General features: G+C 34.4%; 2 protein-coding genes across 9 annotated transcripts; one reads left to right on the forward strand and one right to left on the reverse strand.

Moving 5' to 3' along the window:
• The first annotated feature begins 1,243 nt into the window (after window positions 1-1,243).
• Window positions 1,244-6,477, forward strand: LOC113768318. 3 transcript variants are annotated; one of them, XM_027312618.1, is made up of 4 exons: window positions 1,244-1,545; window positions 2,868-3,103; window positions 3,474-4,197; window positions 4,380-6,477. In XM_027312618.1, exons 2-4 carry the CDS (start codon window positions 2,882-2,884, stop codon window positions 6,077-6,079), a joined length of 2,646 nt encoding a protein of 881 aa, XP_027168419.1. In that variant the 5' UTR covers window positions 1,244-1,545; window positions 2,868-2,881; the 3' UTR covers window positions 6,080-6,477. The 3 variants fall into 3 exon arrangements, with proteins under 3 accessions (XP_027168419.1, XP_027168420.1, XP_027168421.1); XM_027312619.1 differs by having other exon boundaries at window positions 2,872-3,103; XM_027312620.1 differs by having other exon boundaries at window positions 2,882-3,103.
• Window positions 6,478-14,109: 7,632 nt separating this feature from the next.
• On the reverse strand, window positions 14,110-19,332 carry LOC113768827 (exosome complex component RRP4 homolog). 6 transcript variants are annotated; one of them, XM_027313332.1, is made up of 9 exons: window positions 19,184-19,332; window positions 17,481-17,557; window positions 16,707-16,917; window positions 16,475-16,576; window positions 16,338-16,383; window positions 15,906-15,995; window positions 15,498-15,563; window positions 15,087-15,155; window positions 14,110-14,794 (listed from the first exon to the last, which is right to left on the reverse strand). In XM_027313332.1, exons 3-9 carry the CDS (start codon window positions 16,865-16,867, stop codon window positions 14,339-14,341), a joined length of 990 nt encoding a protein of 329 aa, XP_027169133.1. In that variant the 5' UTR covers window positions 16,868-16,917; window positions 17,481-17,557; window positions 19,184-19,332; the 3' UTR covers window positions 14,110-14,338. The 6 variants fall into 6 exon arrangements, with proteins under 6 accessions (XP_027169133.1, XP_027169132.1, XP_027169130.1 ...); XM_027313331.1 differs by having other exon boundaries at window positions 16,707-16,940; window positions 17,481-17,596; XM_027313329.1 differs by having other exon boundaries at window positions 17,481-17,658.
• Between the last annotated feature and the right edge of the window lie 390 nt (window positions 19,333-19,722).

Consider the following 19,722-nt stretch of genomic DNA (forward strand, 5'->3'; position numbering starts at 1 on the left):
TCTTTTTCAATTAAAATTTTTTAACAAGAGCAAGGTCTTGAACTCTAAATCTCCTACTTATAATTTCTCTTATCTTATCATTCAATCTAATCTTTACAAAAAAAGAGATATTCAATCCCAGATAGACTAAGCACAAAATTTGTTAGTGGTGTCTCCACCAATTATTCGTCTTATAAAATTTATTCATCCACAATATTCCTTTATCAATTTCTAGAAGTAAGTCAAGATACTACCATCGATGATAATTTCTCAAATTTGAACCGTTAAAAAAAATTAGATTAATATTTTTACACTGACAGTGCATATATTAACAGATTTGAATACATTATTATATAAGCAAAATTTAGAATAAAATTTGAGATAACATAATATACATTTAGACTTATCAATGTACATTTTTTTTTTTACTTAACCAAGAGGGTACTATGGCAATATCTTTGAAATTTTTTTTTTATTACAGGTGAGATTTAAACCCTCACTTACAGCTCAAGGAGGACTTATCCTTCCCTGGTGGCCACTGAGGTTGGACTTATCAGTGTACATGCGAAGGTACATTGTTAATGTAACAAATATTTTTTTTTAAAAAAAGTACGAACCAAATACAATTCACGAAGGAATGGAAGTTAAAAGTACGTATCCATGTGGATTGACACGTTGCCGAATTCAGTATTTATCCCTTTATGGATTTTTTTTTTTTTTTGATCGACACAGAGGTGTCCGGAACCATTGTGCCCGACTAATCCTCTACGGATGTGAGAGCCCCGCCCCAAGGTTCATAGCGCATTAGCTCTTTCGAGGATCCAACCAGTGACCTGCCCCTAAAGAGGGACTACGAAACCAGTTGATCTGCGGGGGCATTTACCCCTTTATGGAGAATGGTACACTTCCAGTGCTAAAAAATACGGTATGTCAAGGACAAGTGTATATACACAGTGGACCGGTTGGAGAGAGAATCTAATGAGTAAATGACGCACAAATTTTCCAACAACACATCAAAAAAATCCAAAATGAGATATGCTATGAATCAGGGGAAGAAGAGTATAGGACCCGCATGTGTTGACAAATCCTATGTCTCTTCTAATGTAAGTTATTCTTTTTTCCTTCTCTCTCCTTTTCTCTCTCTCTCTCCATCATCTTTGTAAAGAGTGGGACCCGTCAGATCCAAAAACTCCAAATATTTTCTCACAGTTGTTGAGCCTATAGCTGTGCCCATTAGTACTACATGACAATCAAAATCCCTCTTTTTTCTTAACTTTTCTTACAAGTCTGCCATATCCCATTTTCAGCATTCAAGTGCTCAGAAAAAAGAGGAAAAGCAGAAATAGATAGATAGTATACAAATTTGAGCTTTTTTTCTTCTGTAAACTTTATCTTGTTTTCTGGGCTGTGATAATAGTTAATGGGCTCTGCTTATTTCTTTGCTTTTGCTGATGGTTGCTCTCAGCAGTTGAAAAGTGGGATAGGAGATATGAATTGGGGTTGGATTAATGGGTTGATATTTCAAAAGGGTTCTTGAAAGAAGAGGTTTTTAGGCTGTAATTTAAGGTAAAGTTTCATACTTTCCTGAATGTTGCAAGAAAATGATAATGGGTTTTGATTACTTTGTTGCTTTCTTATCTGGGATGCTCTGCTTTTCATGAATTTCTATGATTTTTCAGTTGTGTATTTGTATGGATATCTGAATTGGTATGCATGAATTTATGAGTATGTGATGTATGAATGCATACCTGTGATTTGCAGAAAGATGTTGGCTTTGATATGCCAAATTTGTCCTGTATATACTCTCCACTTCACTTTTTCCATGATTTTGTCTTGAATTTTGGAGTGTCAATGATGCTCTACGGTTAATTTGTAGATGATGGCAATATTAATGAATTTACACATGGGTAGATGAAATCTCTAAGGTTTTTAGGCGCACAATTGCAGTTTCAAATTTTTTATGTCAAAAGATCTGCAGTTTCAAATTTGAAATGATTTTTTTTTTCTCAAAGGGCCAATTTACTAACTTCTTTGTTAACCATTACACTTCAAGGGATTTGATTTTTGTTTCCTCACAACTCCTGATCCCTACATATTTTTTTCCTGCTTTTGGTTTAATTCCTGGGATATTAAGTAATTATATTATTACTTTCTGTGAGTTTCAAATGTTCTTTGCATTCTCCCTCCACCCACCGCCATTATTAATCTGATGTGCACTGTGACGGTGCACTATTTATTTGTTTTTTCTTCACTTGTATATCCTAAAGATCTTGGTTATAGTTGATGTTTGATACTGAAGATTGCCATATGCTTTTGTTTATTTGTCTTTGTATGTGAGTTCTAGACTTCAAATGCCTATACATCTTGTCATCGTTGATTATGGAATTTGTTTGTTGAGACAGGAAAATGATTGAGCTGGTATAGATAATTGAACTTGTTGCACTATAGTTTGACTTGGCTAACTTCTAATTGAATCTGAAAAATCTACTGAGTTTCATCTCCCTCAGTCAGCGCATTATGTACTCTGGGATCAGTTCAACTAGCTGGTACTACGCAAGGAAAGATGTCAAAAAATAGACAACATAGTCAAATTGGTTAAAATCTTTGTTGTTGCGATGCAAACTTATTTATTCGAATTGATTTTGAATATCTTGGTTGAGTAAATTTAGATGATTATGTCTCTTTTGCGGAATGCTGAGCTTCATTCCAAGCCTGTGGAATTTCTGTTTACATAAAAATTGAGTTTAAATGTATCATAGAGTTCTTCACTAAATAAGTAAACTATCTTTCATTTTGTCACCAGCAGCGGTTGAAACTTTATTAGTTCTGATATCTTGATTACGTATCATCGGTCGAAACTGACTGTTTCCTTCTTGAATTGTCCATAGGAAGTGGAGCAAAGATGCAGTGTACAAGCTATCTTTCTGGGTATTATTATACTAGAGAGCAAAATGTTGATGCTAGTGGGAGCTTATGGCAACAATTCAACAATGGTTTCTTCTGTAGAAGTGGCAGAGACTACAATATTTTGTCTCAGCAACCAATGACTGATCAGTATTTAGCTTATAACAAAGAAATATTAAGGCAGACAATGCTAAAGCATGAATCATTATTCATGTATCAGGTAAAAGACATTCAAAAATTGATTTTAAATGCACTGCATTGGACTATGGTTCTGTAGACACTGTTTTAATTATCATAATTTAGGTTATTGGATCCTGGAACTTGTCTGTGTTCTATTTTCTTTAGTTTTTGATAATGATTTCATTTATTGCTGGCTGAGTTGTTGTGGTTGTTCAAATGAGATTTTGTGTCGTTAAAGTTATGCCTTATATAAATGGCATAGGATCTGGAGTTCCTGTACCTTCTTTTATTGGAGTCTTCTGGAACTGTGGCTATTTTATTCGAAAAGTTTGTCTATGGCCTTTGAAACGGGAAAATTTTGTTGGCGGCCTTTGAAATAGAGCAAATAATTACTTGTGTTTCTTTTCCAGGTTCGTGAACTACATCGCTTGTATGGGAGGCAAAGGGAGTTGATGGATGAAATAAAAATGATGGAACTAAGTAAAGATCATCTACGGATGCAAACTTCCTCGTCAAATTCTTTTGTATCTGGAATGCTGTGTGATACTTCTAAGAAGGCTTTACAGCTTCCAGGATGGCTTTTATCAAACCCAAGAGATGATAAGCCGTCTGTACATGGAGTGGAAAACTTTCAAAGGCCCTCAAATTTTGTTTCAAAGAAGAGCATCCACGCTGGTTCTGATGTTTATCTAGAAGAAAACCATTTGAAAGAACTTGAAGTCTCATCATGTGGAAGGAACAAATATGGGAAGAGAATGTTAAATCTGGAACTTCCACCTGAGGAATATATGGATAGTGATGGAGGCGAAGAGCTAGAGAAGGAAAAATCTTCTGAAGTCTCTCCAGTTCAGCTTGATCCATCTGTAAGATTTGTAGACTCTTCGCCTAAGAGTAATTTAATACTCAGAAAAGGAGCTTCTTCCGATTTTAATTCAAGTTGCAGCAATACAAGTTGTTTGCTTGATTTGAATGCTCCTCTACCTTCTGATGAACCAGTTACAATTTCCAGCAGTTTAGTTGACTCTAACATGAGCAGCACAGGAATCAAGCAACAGGATCCAGATTTATCTGGAAAGCCAAGATCAAAAACCCCTGACTTGATGAGTATTGCTTCTGATGTTCTGGAAGGAAAAGGTTCTTCCCTTAGTGTCTATATTCATATTTCTATTTCCTTTTTTTATTGTCTGAAAAGAGTAAATTAATGCTACCCATGTTTATATCTCCATCTTTAATGAAACCCCTCTTGTTATCTAAATTTAATAAATTAATTCACATATGGTTTTAACGAACTACCTTATCATTATCTAAATTTGCAGCGAGTATTGAAGCAAATTCTGGGCTTCCAGTTCAATCCGCTGGAAAGTTGACCCTGCCATGCAATGATAAAACAATTTTGGGTTCAAAATCAACCAAAAAAGAGCAAGACTTCAATATCAATGAGCTGAGAATGTTAAGCTCATGTGTAACCACCGCATCCCAACTTGTGCAGTTCTCTGATCAAACCAATACAGGAGCATCAGCTTCAAATTCTTCCTGGAAAGCATCATACACTGAGGTTCCTATAGCAATTCAAGCACTGCCATGCTTCAGTTCTATACAATTCTCCAGTAAAACTTCCAGATCATCTAGTGGAAGCTCTGTGATTAAAGAGAAGTATTCAAATGGAAATGCAGTACTCTCTTCAAATCTGGGATGCATTACCTCCCATATGAGCTGCACCAGTAATAATCAACCCACTGCTGAATACCTTGCTGGTTTTGTTGAGGACCCAGTTCACCAAATTCCAGTGGATATGGATCTGAATACCATGCCTTGTAACTCAGTGCCTGAAATAGAAGATTCTCAGGATAAGGACAGGAGTATGGTTGGAGAAAAAAAGTGTGAAAATTCTGTAGGGCCATTGAATGGACCAAGAGTTAAGCCAGATTCTGAAGATCAGATAGGTGGATGTCCACATTTGTTAGATCCTCCAATTTCCAGAAGCCAATTTTGTGCATTTACTGCAATTGATTCCAATTCAAATTTATCTGAGGAAAACGACATCCAGAATGGTGAAATGGTTGATCTCCCTGCTAGCCATATGTCTTGTGATTCTTCACACGATTTAGAAAAATCTCCAAAAGATGATGAAACTTGTCCAGCTAACGATTGTGGAAAAGAAATGTCCCAGTTGAAAACTTGTATGGACTTGCGGTTCTCCAACACGGATCAAAAGCATTCCCAGGTACTGACTGAAACAACTGCAGTAGGGACAGATTTGCAGGCACCTATCAGTCCAGACAACAAGGAGCATTCTCCACCTAGAGAAGAGTCCGAGGACAATCAAAGCGAGAATCATGAAGGTACAGTCAAGGAACTTGACAGGATTGCAGCAGAGGTTATTCTTTCGATTATGTTTTCTGGCAAAAAACAAAGTCTCAACACTAGCATGAGTCAACTATTAGAGGTTTCTGTTGACTGCCTAGGTTGGTTTGCTGGGATTGCTTGTACTGTGGCAGGTTCTGCAGAAAATGAATCGGAAGATCATCTGGCTGATGCACCTGTTGGCAATTGCAGTGATCTTGCTCCCAAAGTGCTTGAAAAATTGGAAGCCATGACATTCAAGTCCACAGGAATCAAGGTTGAAGATCATTGTCATATGACCATTGACCAGAAAAACAAGTTAATAGGTGATCCTCTACTGACAAGTGAGGGACAATCTAGAAAGGCAAGGGGGTGGCAGGACGCGACTGAGAATCTTCGGCCCATTAAAAAGCTAAGAGCTGCTGCAAGAACAGCTCATGAGAATGTCAAAGTCAGGAAGAAAGTCGGGAGAGTTGGATGTGCTAAAGGGAGGAGGCACTCTAAAAGGTTCCCTCTCAATGCAATCAGCAGAAAGGCGTGCTCGCTTTCAAAACAGAATCCTTGTCAAAGTGAGCAGAGCTTTCTGCAGAGTTGCTCATTTGGCTGGGGAAGGAAACATAGACGGCAAAAGCATCGGAGGGCTCGGTCTTATTTTGATCTTGGTTTCACTTAACATGGCTTCTCTGTAAATTACATGGATAGAACCTACTTGTCTGGCTGTAGGAAGATTGATAGAATGATAGGAAGCTAATGAACTTAGCTCTGAAGCCTTTTTGAGCAATGAATGTTTTAAGCTGTGAAGTCGTATTGAGCTGCTTAATGCATGGAAAGACTCTTGGCAATTACTAGAATTGTCGAGATAGGAAAAAGTTGAATCTCCTTCACCACTCTGCTTTGTCTTGTGTCGTTTTTTTTTTGTAGTAAAGGTCAATTACCGCACTCTTGGCCCTATGTACATATGTTCCATATGTACATGTGTACAGAAGCTGATTTTGATTGTACTCCTGGGCAAGGTGGCAAGTGAAAACCTCTTTTGTCCTCTAAGATAAATGACAAATGTATCCATGAAAATCTTTGTTTGGATGGATCTGGGATTTAGTATAGATTTTAAATTTTTAGACAAAGTAACAAATACTTTTCATCAAATTGTGGGGTTGCAATGAATCGTTTCTCCTTTTACACTTCTGCAAATCGTAGATTAGTTATTTGTTTTGAGGGAGTGTTTGAAGCAAAGGTAACAAATGTTTTTTAATAAATTGGAATTGCTTTAAAGTACTTTTCCACTTTTACCCATGGAGAATTCTAATTTATCTTTGTTCTGATTCAAAAAAGTTAAATTATTATGTTTATATTTACGTTTTGCCATGGATATTCGATATTGCTTTGAAGTTCTCAAGTAAATCATTTGTGCTTCTGTTTCTCTGTGTCTTTTTGTTAAACAATCAAGTTCTCATATTAAGGATCAATTAAAGTACTTAGGTTTTGATGACGAATCAAGTTTAAAAAAAAAAAAAAAAGAGTACTAAGTTTTAGATTTTACTAGTTGTTATCATAATATTCTAACTATAATTACTATTTAGATTGTAATGGAAGCAAACCAAATAAATGAGATGAGTTTATGATCCAAATGAGTAAAAGAAAAACTTTCAAAGGAAAATAATGGATGAATACCATAATTTTTTTTATAGGTTTTGCAAATAGATAAGAATGATGTTGAACAAAGATTAGCAATTATATTCATGAAAAAATGGTCCATCTATTTTTTTTTCTTCTATGTTTTTTTTATCTCATATATTAGTTCAAAATTCAGAACGTCATTTAGGTTTCTAATCTTAAATGCTCAACAAAATCTAATTACTTTTTTAAGCACTCATATTTTTATATTGATAACATTGTTAATAAAACTGTTCAACCTCTAAGGTTTAGAGGTTGGATAGAGAATTATTTCAAATAATTATTTGGAATAATTACTGTAACACTTTTTGTGATGTGATGTATGTGAGATAAAAAGGTGGTTGGGAATATGAAAAGATAAACTGGAAAATGTGTTTATGATGCAAGCGAAAAATTTTTTTGAAAAAATTTGCTATCCAAACATTTCTCTCAAGTACTAATTCCCCTTCCCTATCTTCCGCTTCTTAAATCCCATTCCTTTTTTGCTAGAAAAATTATTTTAAAAAAAATTGTTAATGAAACTGGCTAATATATAGACCTTAGGGAAGGCAAGTGCAATTTATTTTTTCCAAAATCAAGTTTTTAAAGGGGGGTATTTATGGACAGAATAGTAAGTTGAAGGACTCAATAGGCAAAATTGAGGTTTGGGAACAAAGTGAAACTACGCAAATAGTTTAGCCACCATTGGAGCCGACAACAGTACGACTACAACTTGTTGGAACTAAACTAACTTAAAATACAATAACCCCTAACTGGGCAGCCTGGTTTCGATTCCGAAGCTGGTCAGCCTGGGGTATCTTTCTGAGGATCGGTGGGGCCCGCTCTCCTCAGGGTTAGGGGACTAGTCGGGTGTAGGTCCGGATACCCCTAACTGAAAAAAAAAAAAAAAACTAACTAAAATACAATAAGAATCAGCATTATTCTACTAGTTATTTATTTCTTTATGTCTTGTTATAGAGTATACATCACTATATTATAGGAAATAGCAAAGAGCGGAAAGGCCAAAATAAAATAACATAGAAGTAGGCAATCTTTTTATTTTCTTTTTCCTCAATGTTCAATTTCTAGGCATCTTGATGATTGGGTCATTTAGAATTCAATAAAATGTTATTTGGGTGAGTTTTAAATTTCTCAAATGTTAATGCCTTGATTCTTATATGTTTGAGGGCTGTCCATACTCCAGAATAGTATATGTTACTAAATTTATCGTTTTTAAGATTAAGTTGTTTCGAAGGTTTCAGCTAATGAAACCAAGGAAGATACTTTTATTTTTTTTATTTTTTTTTCCAGCAGGAAAGGGGTGGGATTAATTAAGAAGTTAGGAGGGTGCAGGAAATTTGAATCCAAAATGCCTAATCAAGCTTTTCGCACAAAAATAAAGTGTGAGAATTATGCATATGATCCATTGCCTTTTTTCATCCGTGCTGAAAGAAGAGCAAGATGGAAATGCTCTTTGCATAAGTATAATAAATAATAATTTTTTAAGTAGTCGTCTAGATATTGAATTCTATTGAAACATATTTTACGCTCAACAAGAGAGAGTCACCGGGGCGAGGGATGATCAGGTGGCACGTGTGAAGGTTCGAAACCTCTCATTTACACTGAAAATAAAACAGAGAGTCATTTTTCTAATATTCTTGATTGTGGTTGCTCTTGATACATTTTTATAGTCGACAATAAAACATAAAATGCTGAAATTGAAAATTTGGATAGCTAAATCAATCTTGGTAATTACTAGAATTGTTGAGATAGAAAAAAGAATATATCGTTTACAATCTTGTTTTTGGCTTGTTTCTTTTTCGCTGTAATAAAGGTATATTCACACAATTTTGGCATTTGTGTACACACGGTTCCTATTTGCGTACATAATCTGATTTTCATTGTACTTTCACTTGGCAAGGTTTTAATCTTTGTCGAATGGATGGATTAGGATTGAGTAAAGATTTTTAAATTTTAGTAAAATTATTTAGGCAACGTAATGAATATTATTTCATTAAATGGGACGCATTGACTGATATCTCCTTTACGTATATGGATGAAACTTTACATTACTTTTTCATGTTTTTTTTCTTAGGTGAAAACAGTAATCTAGATTACACATCCGTTTTGCCTCGATTATTTTATAATATAAATCTCATAAGAATTTGTAGTGAAAATTAAACATAAGTTATTTGTTTTCTGCAGGTATTTCAAGCAAAATAACAAATGCTTGTTAATAAATAAACTTGTATCATGTCAAAAAATAATAAAATAAAGAAAATAAAAAACCTTGGAGTTAAAACACTTCACTTTTACACTTTACTCATGGTGAATTCTATCTTGTTTTTCTAATTAAAAAGGTAAAATATTGTTTTCAAGTGGCTAAAATTAAGATATTAGAACATAGAAATTTTGAGTTCAAATCCTCCTCCTTTTCAACTTCTTAAATCCTACCCCTCCTTTTTAAAAAAATAATACTTAAAAAAGTTAAATCTCATTTTTATTTCTGCTTTGCCTTGTATCTTTAGTATTGTAATCAAAGGTAAGCTCATGGAGTTTTTGTGTCGTTTACACACGTTTAATCAAGTTTTAGATTAAAGGGGAGAGTTGGATTGAGTGGTAAAGTGAAAAAGATTGTAAGTAAGAGATCTTGGGTTCAAAACCTCTCATTTATAAAAAAAAAAGGCTTAAAAAATAGTTTTAGATTATGCAAGTTCTGATCATTATAGCCTAATTACCACTAGTATAAGCATTTACGCTGTAATACAAGACAAACGAAAATAAATACCAGGAGTATGCAATCCAAAGTTAAGAAGTAAAAAGTTTTTATATCTCCTCGCTGTCAAGTTTAGGGTTCGAACCATTTTTCGTAAGGGTGGAAAGAATGTGGAAACGGGTGGGAGGGTTTAGAACAAACTGCTCGAACCATTATTCGTAAGGGTGGAAAGAATGTGGAAAAGGATGGGAGGGTTTAGAAAAAACTAAAAACTTTTCGTAAGGGAAGAATGAATGACAATTATGTATTGATTTTACCATTTTTAGTTTAAACATTAAAACCTACATATAAAAAAGTTTAATTCCGTCATATTTTTTCTAATCTACTAAATTCAAAATGTCAATTAGGTTTTTTAAACTTAATAAAAATCTACTTACTACTTAATTGACTCATATAATTTTATGGTTAACATTGTTAGCCAAATTGCCAATATTTAGACCTTAGGGGAAGGAAAATGTAATTTATTTTTGGTTGGGGAGAGAGAGGATTCAAGGATAGATTAGTAACTTGAAGGACTCAATAGGCACATTTAAAGGTATGGGGATGAAAATGATGTTGGAATGAGTTGTTAGTTGTTTGCTGTTGGGTGTTGATTAGTGTTGGTTGTTGTTGAATGTTGATATCTTTTTGGGTTAAAAACAAAAAAGTCACCTGTAATTATGCAAATATACAAGAAATCTTTCCATGGTTTCAAAACATATAATCCGACACCTTATGATTTGAACTAAATTGAAAACGTGATGAAAATTGTCAAGACTAACATGTCCGGAGCATACACGCTTTGTTTTGCAACTAGTGGTACCTGAAAACCGTTTTTTATAATTAATATTTATTTAATATACCTATTCTTCCACTTACAGAAAAGCTCCCTGTGATTAACTCAATCTATAGGAAAGCACTCTGTAGTTTTGAAACATACAAGTTAGATTTAATCCGAAACTTCAGAAAATATATTGAAAAGAAAGTAAAACTTTTTGAGAGAAATCAACCACCAGTCTTATGCACACTACTTTTGGGGTATGGTAAAAGTTTGAAAATTGGGTTTTTGCTATTATAATATTATCTTAAAGGATCTTTTTTAAGAAGTTAAAGTAGGAATTTCAATACTCTTTCTTTGTACAAAGTGAAGGAAAATTTTACAAAATAGTTGCTTATATCTTTCTCAAATTTTCGAGTGGATAGTAGAACTAAACCCTATGATACCATTACAAGATTTGTGAGTGTTCAGAAAAAGTAAAAGTAAAAATTGTCGCGATTGAAAAAGCCATCAAAAGAGATGTTGCACATTATGTGTACAATGGATGACTGTGGGTTTTTTTGTGATCATAGTGTTATCCTATATACAGACATTAACCAAACCAGAACAACTGTTTTAAGTGTAAAAGGGATGAATATTATATTTTTGAAACCACATGGAATTTTCTTGTAAGTTGGCTTAATCACAGGAAATTTTTCTGCATTTTATCCTTATATATTAAGCTATTTTTGTCATTTAGTCCACTCACATTAGTTTTGATGATTTCCATCACATTCTCAATTTAATTCAAATCACGAGGTGTCAGATTGTATATTTTAAAATCACGGGAAGCTTTTCTATATATTCGCTTAACCATGGGTGGTTTTTTTGTTTTTAGCCCTTTTTATTATTTAGAATTTAGTTTTTTAGTAGAAAATTTCTTTTGGCTGTAAGATTTGTTTACTTAGTCAAGCGGTTTATTTACAAATAGAGAGTCTTATTATTGAATCAATTGAAAAGAGTGAAGGATTGAGAGCATTGTTCTTATGATATTATTAATATTATATTGTTGATTTATTTCTCTTCTCCCATACATACTTGTATCTATGTAAATTGCCTCCCACAATGGTTATATGAAATTTATCTCGTATAATTTTTTGGTGAAATTTTTTATGTTCTACATATTATATGGTAAGATTTTGCTCCTAAAATGAACTGTGGCATCTCAATTATTAAAGAGCAAAGGAAACATCCTAATCCATTTCGACCTAGCTTGAGCTTCGGATATTTAATTAACTGGCTCATATTTGATAGTTGTTTATGCACGATAATTGGTTACTCAAATTGTGTGTGCTAACAACATACACAAGATAAAAGGTAGATCTAGTGCTAATTTGTCTAAAAAAGCATTAGGTAAAGTTTATGCATCGTAATGTCACACTTGTATACTCCGTTTATGTTAATGTGCTTATCTTGTGCTCTTAAAGCCATATTCTAATGAAATAGTACTACTCTTTTTTTTCTTTTTTTTTCCATTCTTTTGGGGCTAGGACTATTTTATAGACAGGACCGGAGCTAAGACCCCACAGTAAGTGGGGTCAAATTTTAGTACCATAAAATTTATTTCAAAAAAAAAAACTACTACATTATAGACAGGTTATAATTGTACCCTACGATTACTCATTTTTTTAAAATGTTGCAAAATCAATTCATTATCAATTTTGTTAAACACATCTTTTTCAATGTAAGTAATTGAACCTCTTGAATTTTTAAAAATAATTTGGGAATTACCATCAACTTGATCTTCGACGGGTTTCTTTTAAGAAATTTATCTTTACCCCGTTATAAATAAAAATCATAATAACTTAATTTCGTATTATAAATAAAAAATTTGCCATCCACTTGAATAATTCATGTTTTTGATGACTTTGAAGTTAGAAAAAATTGGTTTGAAGAATTGATTTTCTCACTCCAATCAAGAAAGTTGGAAACTTTGGATAAATTTATTTTTGAACTAACTTCCATAAATAATTTGAAATAAATTCAAAATTATTGTGATGGTAAGAATTATGAATTTTCAATTGTTTGGGTCAATGTATATAGGAAAGAGAATTTGATATAATTTAGTGGGGTCAAATAAGATACAAATTTAAAATTTACTAAATTTTCTAAGTCAAAGAACTAATTTTCCAAATTTAAGTGAGCCCACCTGCTTGCATGTGGCTCCGTTCATAGAGGACGTGCATAAAGCCTAGCAATATCAATCAATGTTCCGAATCTGCGCAAATCCGGAAAACAAGAAATCGAGTGGTAACAGCTTCTTATCCAACTAATTAGGAACTTAAACTATATATACCCTAAGTCCCACGGACAATTGAAACATGCATTCTATTATCATCTTAATTCAAAGTACGTTTGCAAAATTTGTACTCAAACTACATATTCCTCGTTTTAGCCTCAAACACCTTTTAACCTAAATAAGATCAAGAAATGATTGACTGGTATCATCTTCCAACTGTTATTGTAACTTTCATTCTTTAGTTTTCATCCATAGTTAATCTTCTAGCCAATTTTTACTCTTTTATCGTTTAGTTTCTAGCCATTATTACTTTGCTTTCAGCTGTCCTTCATAAGAGTCCTGATGCTCTTTTCATTAAGCTTATACCATTCAATACTGATCTTTTAGCCATTACTTATTAATCTCCTTATTGAATCTTCTTGACAGATCCATTACTCCTTCATTATCCTTATTCTTTGATCTTCTTCATCAACTAAACTTCTATTGATATATCGATGTAATATTTCATACAACTAATAGGAGTAAGCCATATGTTACTACAGAATCACGGATCAAGAATTGATTTACCTCATCAAGAAACACGCAAGAGTACAACCAGGAGACGGACAACTAATTACTAGTAAGATTGCAGCCAAGACTTGTAGGGAATGTGTTGCAGAGGGCATCTCAGTTGTATCTCATGAAACACAACATTGAGGAAAACACAATTGGTTGCTATGGTGATTTGTGGACTGATGGATGACTAATTACGTATGTGGACCCATTGAATGAAGGCTTGCTACTAAATGGTATATAACTGCAAGAAAATCCAATGTTGCCAGCAAGATTTATAGGAAAAGTGCTGTGGAGGATATGCAATAACAAGTGATGAAGCTGTTGATGCTTTTGAAGTAGTTGAGGTGCCTAACTTGGTTAATACTAACAAATTTGATATAAACACCATTGGTTGCTATAATGGTTTGTTGACTGATGCTGGACAACAAATTACACAAGATCAGTTGTTGAGGTTGGAGCTTGTTAATGAATGGTATGTTGCCAGTTGCCAGAAACATCAGTGACCTCTGGACCATTGTACAATAAACAATGGGCTAGATGCGTAGAGGGCATCGCAAAGTCTGCAGACAGCAAACTATTTCTCACAGAGGCACCATCCATCGACAATCTCTTAAGAATGCAGAGTCTGTAGACAGCAAACACAACCCACAAATACATGCATGCACAAATATGACGCTTCTTATGTTATCAAAGAAACTAGTCTTCATTGCCTTAGTAATTTGACGCTAACAAATCTGTCAATGGTTCAAAAATATCTCAACAGAGAACACATTTAAATTTAGTTATAAGCAAAGATGACTGCAACAAACTGAATCTCTTTTCTCTATCTCTCTCTCTTTGGAGAGATGGCTTTTGCCACCAGTTATAGGCATTTATAAATCAGACACTAATATTAAACTACAGGGTCAGGATTTCATCTCTTTTTAGTTGCCAGGCTTCGACGTTCAGCTTCTTTCTCAGCAACAATGACGTAAAATTCTGCCCCAAGCATCTCATGTATATCAAGATTATGCGAGATGCTCAAATCAACTAACTCAGTTATCAATTCCACAGTAACCATGAAACCTAGAGTGGATAGTACTCTGACTGCATTCGCTATTCTACATATATGTTGCCTAATCTCTACTGATGTGTGACTTTGTTCTTGTTCACGGGAACTGACTGAACCACTTAAACTGGCATTTTCTTGCTCGGATTTGATCATTTGATCCACTACCATGTCATCTTTGGCTTCAACATGTTCACCAACCCATATGAATCCATTACAGCCAAGTATCAAGTCAACTCCATACTGGTCTAGGTGGTGGAAATGTTGTTTACGCCTCTTCACCAAATAAGGGGAGATTCTCAGTAATTGACCTCTATCAAGCTGTTGCAAAGAACAGAAGGAAACAAAATAACAAACAAACAAAATGAGTAAGCTGAAAGTAATAAAAGTATTAGATTGCTCAGGAAAGTATAGTAGATGCACTGATCTAGATCAAGAGGCTAAAAAAGGATAGGGATTTGAGGCGCAGGTAATAGGAATTGGACATGGAGGTAGCAACAGCATTAATAAACCCCAAGCCCAACTCCTTGAGACCCGAAACATCTCCTCTTTGGTTTTTTCGATAACCAGCACAAAAACACATTAATCCTGAAGCCCAAGATCACGAATACACCTTTCTATACTTCTGACTTCTTGCTTGTAGGTACAGACTTCCATCATGCTGGAAACCACGGACTTCAGCCTGAAACAGCACAATCTTTGCTAAATGATCTATGTTAGGCATTTGAAGTATTAAATTCTCAAGATCCAAGTTCCTCAAAATTTATTGATTACTGGATATGATCAACATACAAGAGATTAATTTCCAAATGTCAAAAGATTCACATGCAGAAGATAATTGTGATGAAATTGAAGAAAAGAACAGGACATTCAAGTTGATTGCTTTTCTTTGGGAGGGGGGAGGGGTGGTGTTTGCAGTCCTAGATCACCATAAGACATATCAAAAAGGAAATCCTATAGCCTTATAACAGCAAATTCTGATACCAGGGCAGCAGCAAAAAAGGTGTACAATTGGTGGGCTTACACAAACAATGTCATTCTCTTCAAATATACTGCGCATGTTGAGTTCATCGAGAGCAGTTCGGCGCCTCTGGAGAAGAAAATAATGAGATGAAGTAAGGAAAACTTTTGGATGAAATCAAATGGAACTCACACTCAGTCCGGTTCAAAAACCATATTCCTTTTATATCTTCACGGACAACAAATGGGAGTTCCCAGGAACAATAATGTGCTCAACCAGTGCCCCCACCCCCCTCCCCAAAAACCAACCAACCAAAAAACCGAAAAAAAATGGTGGTGAAGTTATTCTTGTAAGATGTGAAGCTCAAGTAATTAACTGTTTCAGCATAGTCTGGAATTGACAGTGTGTATAGACATTATAAAATGAGAGACATTATATAGTAAATGCATTTAAAAAGGAACTTGCAGATACCTGGATGCCATCAGGCAAGTTCATTGAAGAAAGCATCAATACTGCGTCTTGGCTGAAATTGATCTCCAATCTCCAACGCTTAGGAGCCACCTTCAAAGATACACTTGCAGATAAAGAACCACCCACCAAAAGCGGAATAAAGAAAAATGAATTCGCCAAAAACAAAAATATAGGAGTACAAGATATGGATCAGACGCGCCTCATGTTTAACAAACTTTACATGAACATTATCCCTCAATAATCAGAAAGCAACTAATTGGCTCCCAAAATTTTTCATTACAAAAAGGCAACAATAATAAGTATCAAATTGGTTCTATACAACGTAAGCAGTATTAATGAATTTAGCAGTGTAATTTCGAATAAAGGCAAGGTTTCAAAGGAATGGGACAGAAATACAGGAGAGAATTCAACAAAGATGTGGTTAACATTCACCTCGATAACTCGGCCAACAATAATATCACCTATCTCAGGCTTGTACCTAAAAAATAGGGTAGATAGAATTGAGAGCAATGTATTTTCAAACATTATCAGCGCTACAAAAGGTACAATTTTTCTACAGTTGGGGGTACCTTGCCCTGAGAGCACGAACATAGACAAGCTTATTCACGCGCTCAACCACTCCGCAGATGGTTGCCACCACCCGGCCATCCATCTCCGACGTCCCATGCCCTCTTCGCCCAATAAATCAAGAGGATTAGAGTTCGCCACCCATTTGAGATTTTCTCTCAATTGTTATGAAATGACGGAAAAATATAAGACAAAATGCCAAAAAAGAGAAAATTTTGTGTGACCAATATTTACTTGAGAACGCCGTCTTCGTAATTGATGGGAATGGTGTCGGCGACTATGACGGAGGCATTGGAATTGTTGCTGGTGGTGGAGGAAAGGGATTCCAACTTCTCAAGTGCTGTTTCCAGTCTAAGCTTCTGGGTCTTGTTCAATGACAATTGAACTCCTCTCATCTTCCCAACTCCCTTTTACTTTCTTCTTCTTCTTCTTCTTCTTCGTAGGTCTTGCCCCTTCTTCTTCGTAGGTCTTGCGTGTGTGAGAGACAGTAGACAGACAGTAGATTATGATTCAGGACTAAGAATTAGGAAATCCTGCCAAAACCCCAACCACGTCGCTATATACTTATATACTAGAAATTTTCTGGCTGTGCCCAATGCCCAATTTGTTGTGTAAAAAATATTGACAAATTCCCTATAACTCTCATTTTTAAAATTAATAGAACATGGAAGATCTTAATTGTCGTCATGTTGAGAAACCATGTCCATGTGCAAACTATTATAGCAGTAGGATAATTAAAGCAATGTTCATGTCCATGTGCAAAACCAGAGAACTAATTTAACATAGAAGCTGCAAAATAATTGAAGACTGAGGTATGTTAAAAGTCTTTGTCCCCCCAAGTTTGAACAATCCCCTTTCAATGAACCAAGGTATGGAACTCAAAAGTGCTTATCTGTTCAATTTCGATATATACCAACAATGCAATGAATCATAACTACTACTGGATAATTTTTAAGGCAGACAAAAGTCTAGAAAACAAAAAAAAAAGAAAGAAAATTGGAAACTTACAAAACCAACCGTGTTAAGGAGCCAGAGAGTAGCGTAGCGGTGGGAGGAACGATGCGGCTACGGCGGCGAAGGAAGAGCTGAAGACGGCAACGGAGGGAAAGTAACAGGACGAGGGGCTTGGAGGGAGAGAATGAAAGATAAAAGAAGAAACGTTGGCGACTTTATGCGTTTCGCTTTACTGTAATTGCAACACGCACCATCAAACTACATTTGATACATACTTTACCCTTAATTGTCAATATTTATGCAAACAAAATGTTATTTTAGTCCCAATGTTTAACTTTTTTTGGTGATTTGATGGCAACATTTTATAACTACTCTTGTACTATAGAGAAAGGGGATAGACCTAATAAATTATCATTCCTATACTGTTATTCTTATACTATAGAAGAAGGAGACAGGTTCAACGGAATCATTGAGAACAAAAGGAAACTAAACTACTTCCAATCTAGACAAGTGCACTGTGGCACTCATTGAATTTAAGAAGTTAAGAATTTCTGGTATTTGATGCTAATAAGGGAATATGATCCTTTAAACAGCATCTCAAGAGGAACTTAAAGTCTCCATTGTATTAATATGAGTGCTTTAACTAAATAAAAAACATGCATACATAACAAGAACTCATAGATCCTAGACTTTCTTTGAATAAAAGTCTTCTACAAGAAATCCATGTAGTGGTTTGCTTTGCTTCAAGGCTATCAACCAAAATACGGAAATAAGCATCCGAATGAAACATACATATCACAAGCATAATACATTGGCTTTAAAATAAGAGTGACATATCGGCCAAAAATAGAACTCACATAAGACAAACTTAAATACTAACTAAATCTCAAGTATTATCTTCCTAACAATGTAATTAGCATCACAAATAGAAAAATCCATAGTATTATGCACATAATATGTACCCTTTCGAGATGGAGCATGCTCAGCATTGAATTGTAGTTTTTGCCTTCCTTGCGGAGTAAAACAAAATTAAATACAAAAATTTACAAACATTTAAACACATAATTATTTTGATTGTAGCCTTTCTGGCTTGAAAACAAAAAGAAGTTTCCCCACCTTAGTCCTTGTTTACTCATATGAATAAATCAAGCAAATTGTGTTCTGTATGAAGGAAGGAAAAGTTCCGAACCCAGATGGTTACACAGTGAAATTTTTTAAAAAGAATTGGGCAGCAGTTGGGGAGGATGTTGTCAAAGCTTTCGAGAACGGTATTATCTTCCTAACAATGTACTGTTTTCAATTTCGAATTGGCCATAACCGAATTCATTCCGCAACCGATTTTAAATTCGAAAACGGTAATGAATTCGGTTAGACCAAATTCATCTTAGAAAAGAAAAGATTAATCAAACATTTGATAGAACACCTTCCGAGTCTGCTCCATATGAACCACACAAAAGTGAAGTAAAATCTCTACCATATAAGGATGATATGCATCTCAATTGTGTCAAGGTCAAGATTTCCAGTATATTGTTCATAATGCCGACGAAATCAAGCAGTATATTTTCAAAATCCAGTGAAAATGCAACAAGATAACCTAGTAGTAGACAAAATTATAATTCAACATAATGATTTTCCGATTGCAGAGCTCAATAACAAGTATATCGACTGAAAGCTTGCAAAAAGAATTAATATTTCGAAGCACCGGTGACATATATATACAGGCATATTAAAGAAAACGGAAAAAATTTAAGCTTTACCTCAAGTGGAGTCCTATTGATGATTTCAGAGAGGCCGATTACGTTTTCTTGCGGTGGAGCTGTCGGGAGGGAGGTGCTGGGTGTAACGGTGGTGGAAGCTTAGACAAAAGTGACGACCAGGGTGGGTTCAGTGGTGATAGCGAAGGGCTTTACCCTAAGGCGCCTGTTTCTGAAAATGGATAATTTCATTTTCCTCCCCTGATGCATATATAATATCAACTGTATCCCTAATATCTTTTATTTATTATTTTTTTTAAGGAACACATAAAAAGTGATTAATTTAAACTGGAATAAACCTTAGACTGTGCAATGATTAGTGATAATTTATGAATTTATAATTTACAATGATTAATAATAAGTAATATTAGTTAGTAGTTACAATGAATTTATAATTTACAATGATTAATAATAAGTAATATTAGTTACAAACTTACAAATTACAATAATTAGTGATAAGTTATATTAGTTACAAATTTATAATTTATTTCAAATCATAATATAAATTATTTACTTACATATGTTATTGTGAAAGTCAATAC

Source organism: Coffea eugenioides, chromosome 4 (genome assembly GCF_003713205.1).
Source record: "Coffea eugenioides isolate CCC68of chromosome 4, Ceug_1.0, whole genome shotgun sequence".
NCBI classification, from domain to species: domain Eukaryota; kingdom Viridiplantae; phylum Streptophyta; class Magnoliopsida; order Gentianales; family Rubiaceae; genus Coffea; species Coffea eugenioides.

What these genes read in the sequence shown, in the direction of transcription:
- LOC113768318 (XM_027312618.1), top strand. Translation starts at nt 2,882, where the DNA reads ATGCAGTGTACAAGCTATCTTTCTGGGTATTATTATACTAGAGAGCAA. An exon ending in AATCATTATTCATGTATCAG is followed by an intron (nt 3,104 to 3,473) that starts GTAAAAGACATT and finishes TTTCTTTTCCAG; the next exon opens with GTTCGTGAACTACATCGCTT. An exon ending in TGATGTTCTGGAAGGAAAAG is followed by an intron (nt 4,198 to 4,379) that starts GTTCTTCCCTTA and finishes CTAAATTTGCAG; the next exon opens with CGAGTATTGAAGCAAATTCT.
- LOC113768827 (XM_027313333.1), bottom strand. Translation starts at nt 16,867, where the DNA reads ATGAGAGGAGTTCAATTGTCATTGAACAAGACCCAGAAGCTTAGACTG. An exon ending in GTTCGTGCTCTCAGGGCAAG is followed by an intron (nt 16,384 to 16,474) that starts GTACCCCCAACT and finishes CCTATTTTTTAG; the next exon opens with GTACAAGCCTGAGATAGGTG. An exon ending in AAGAGAATGACATTGTTTGT is followed by an intron (nt 15,156 to 15,497) that starts GTAAGCCCACCA and finishes GTGCTGTTTCAG; the next exon opens with GCTGAAGTCCGTGGTTTCCA.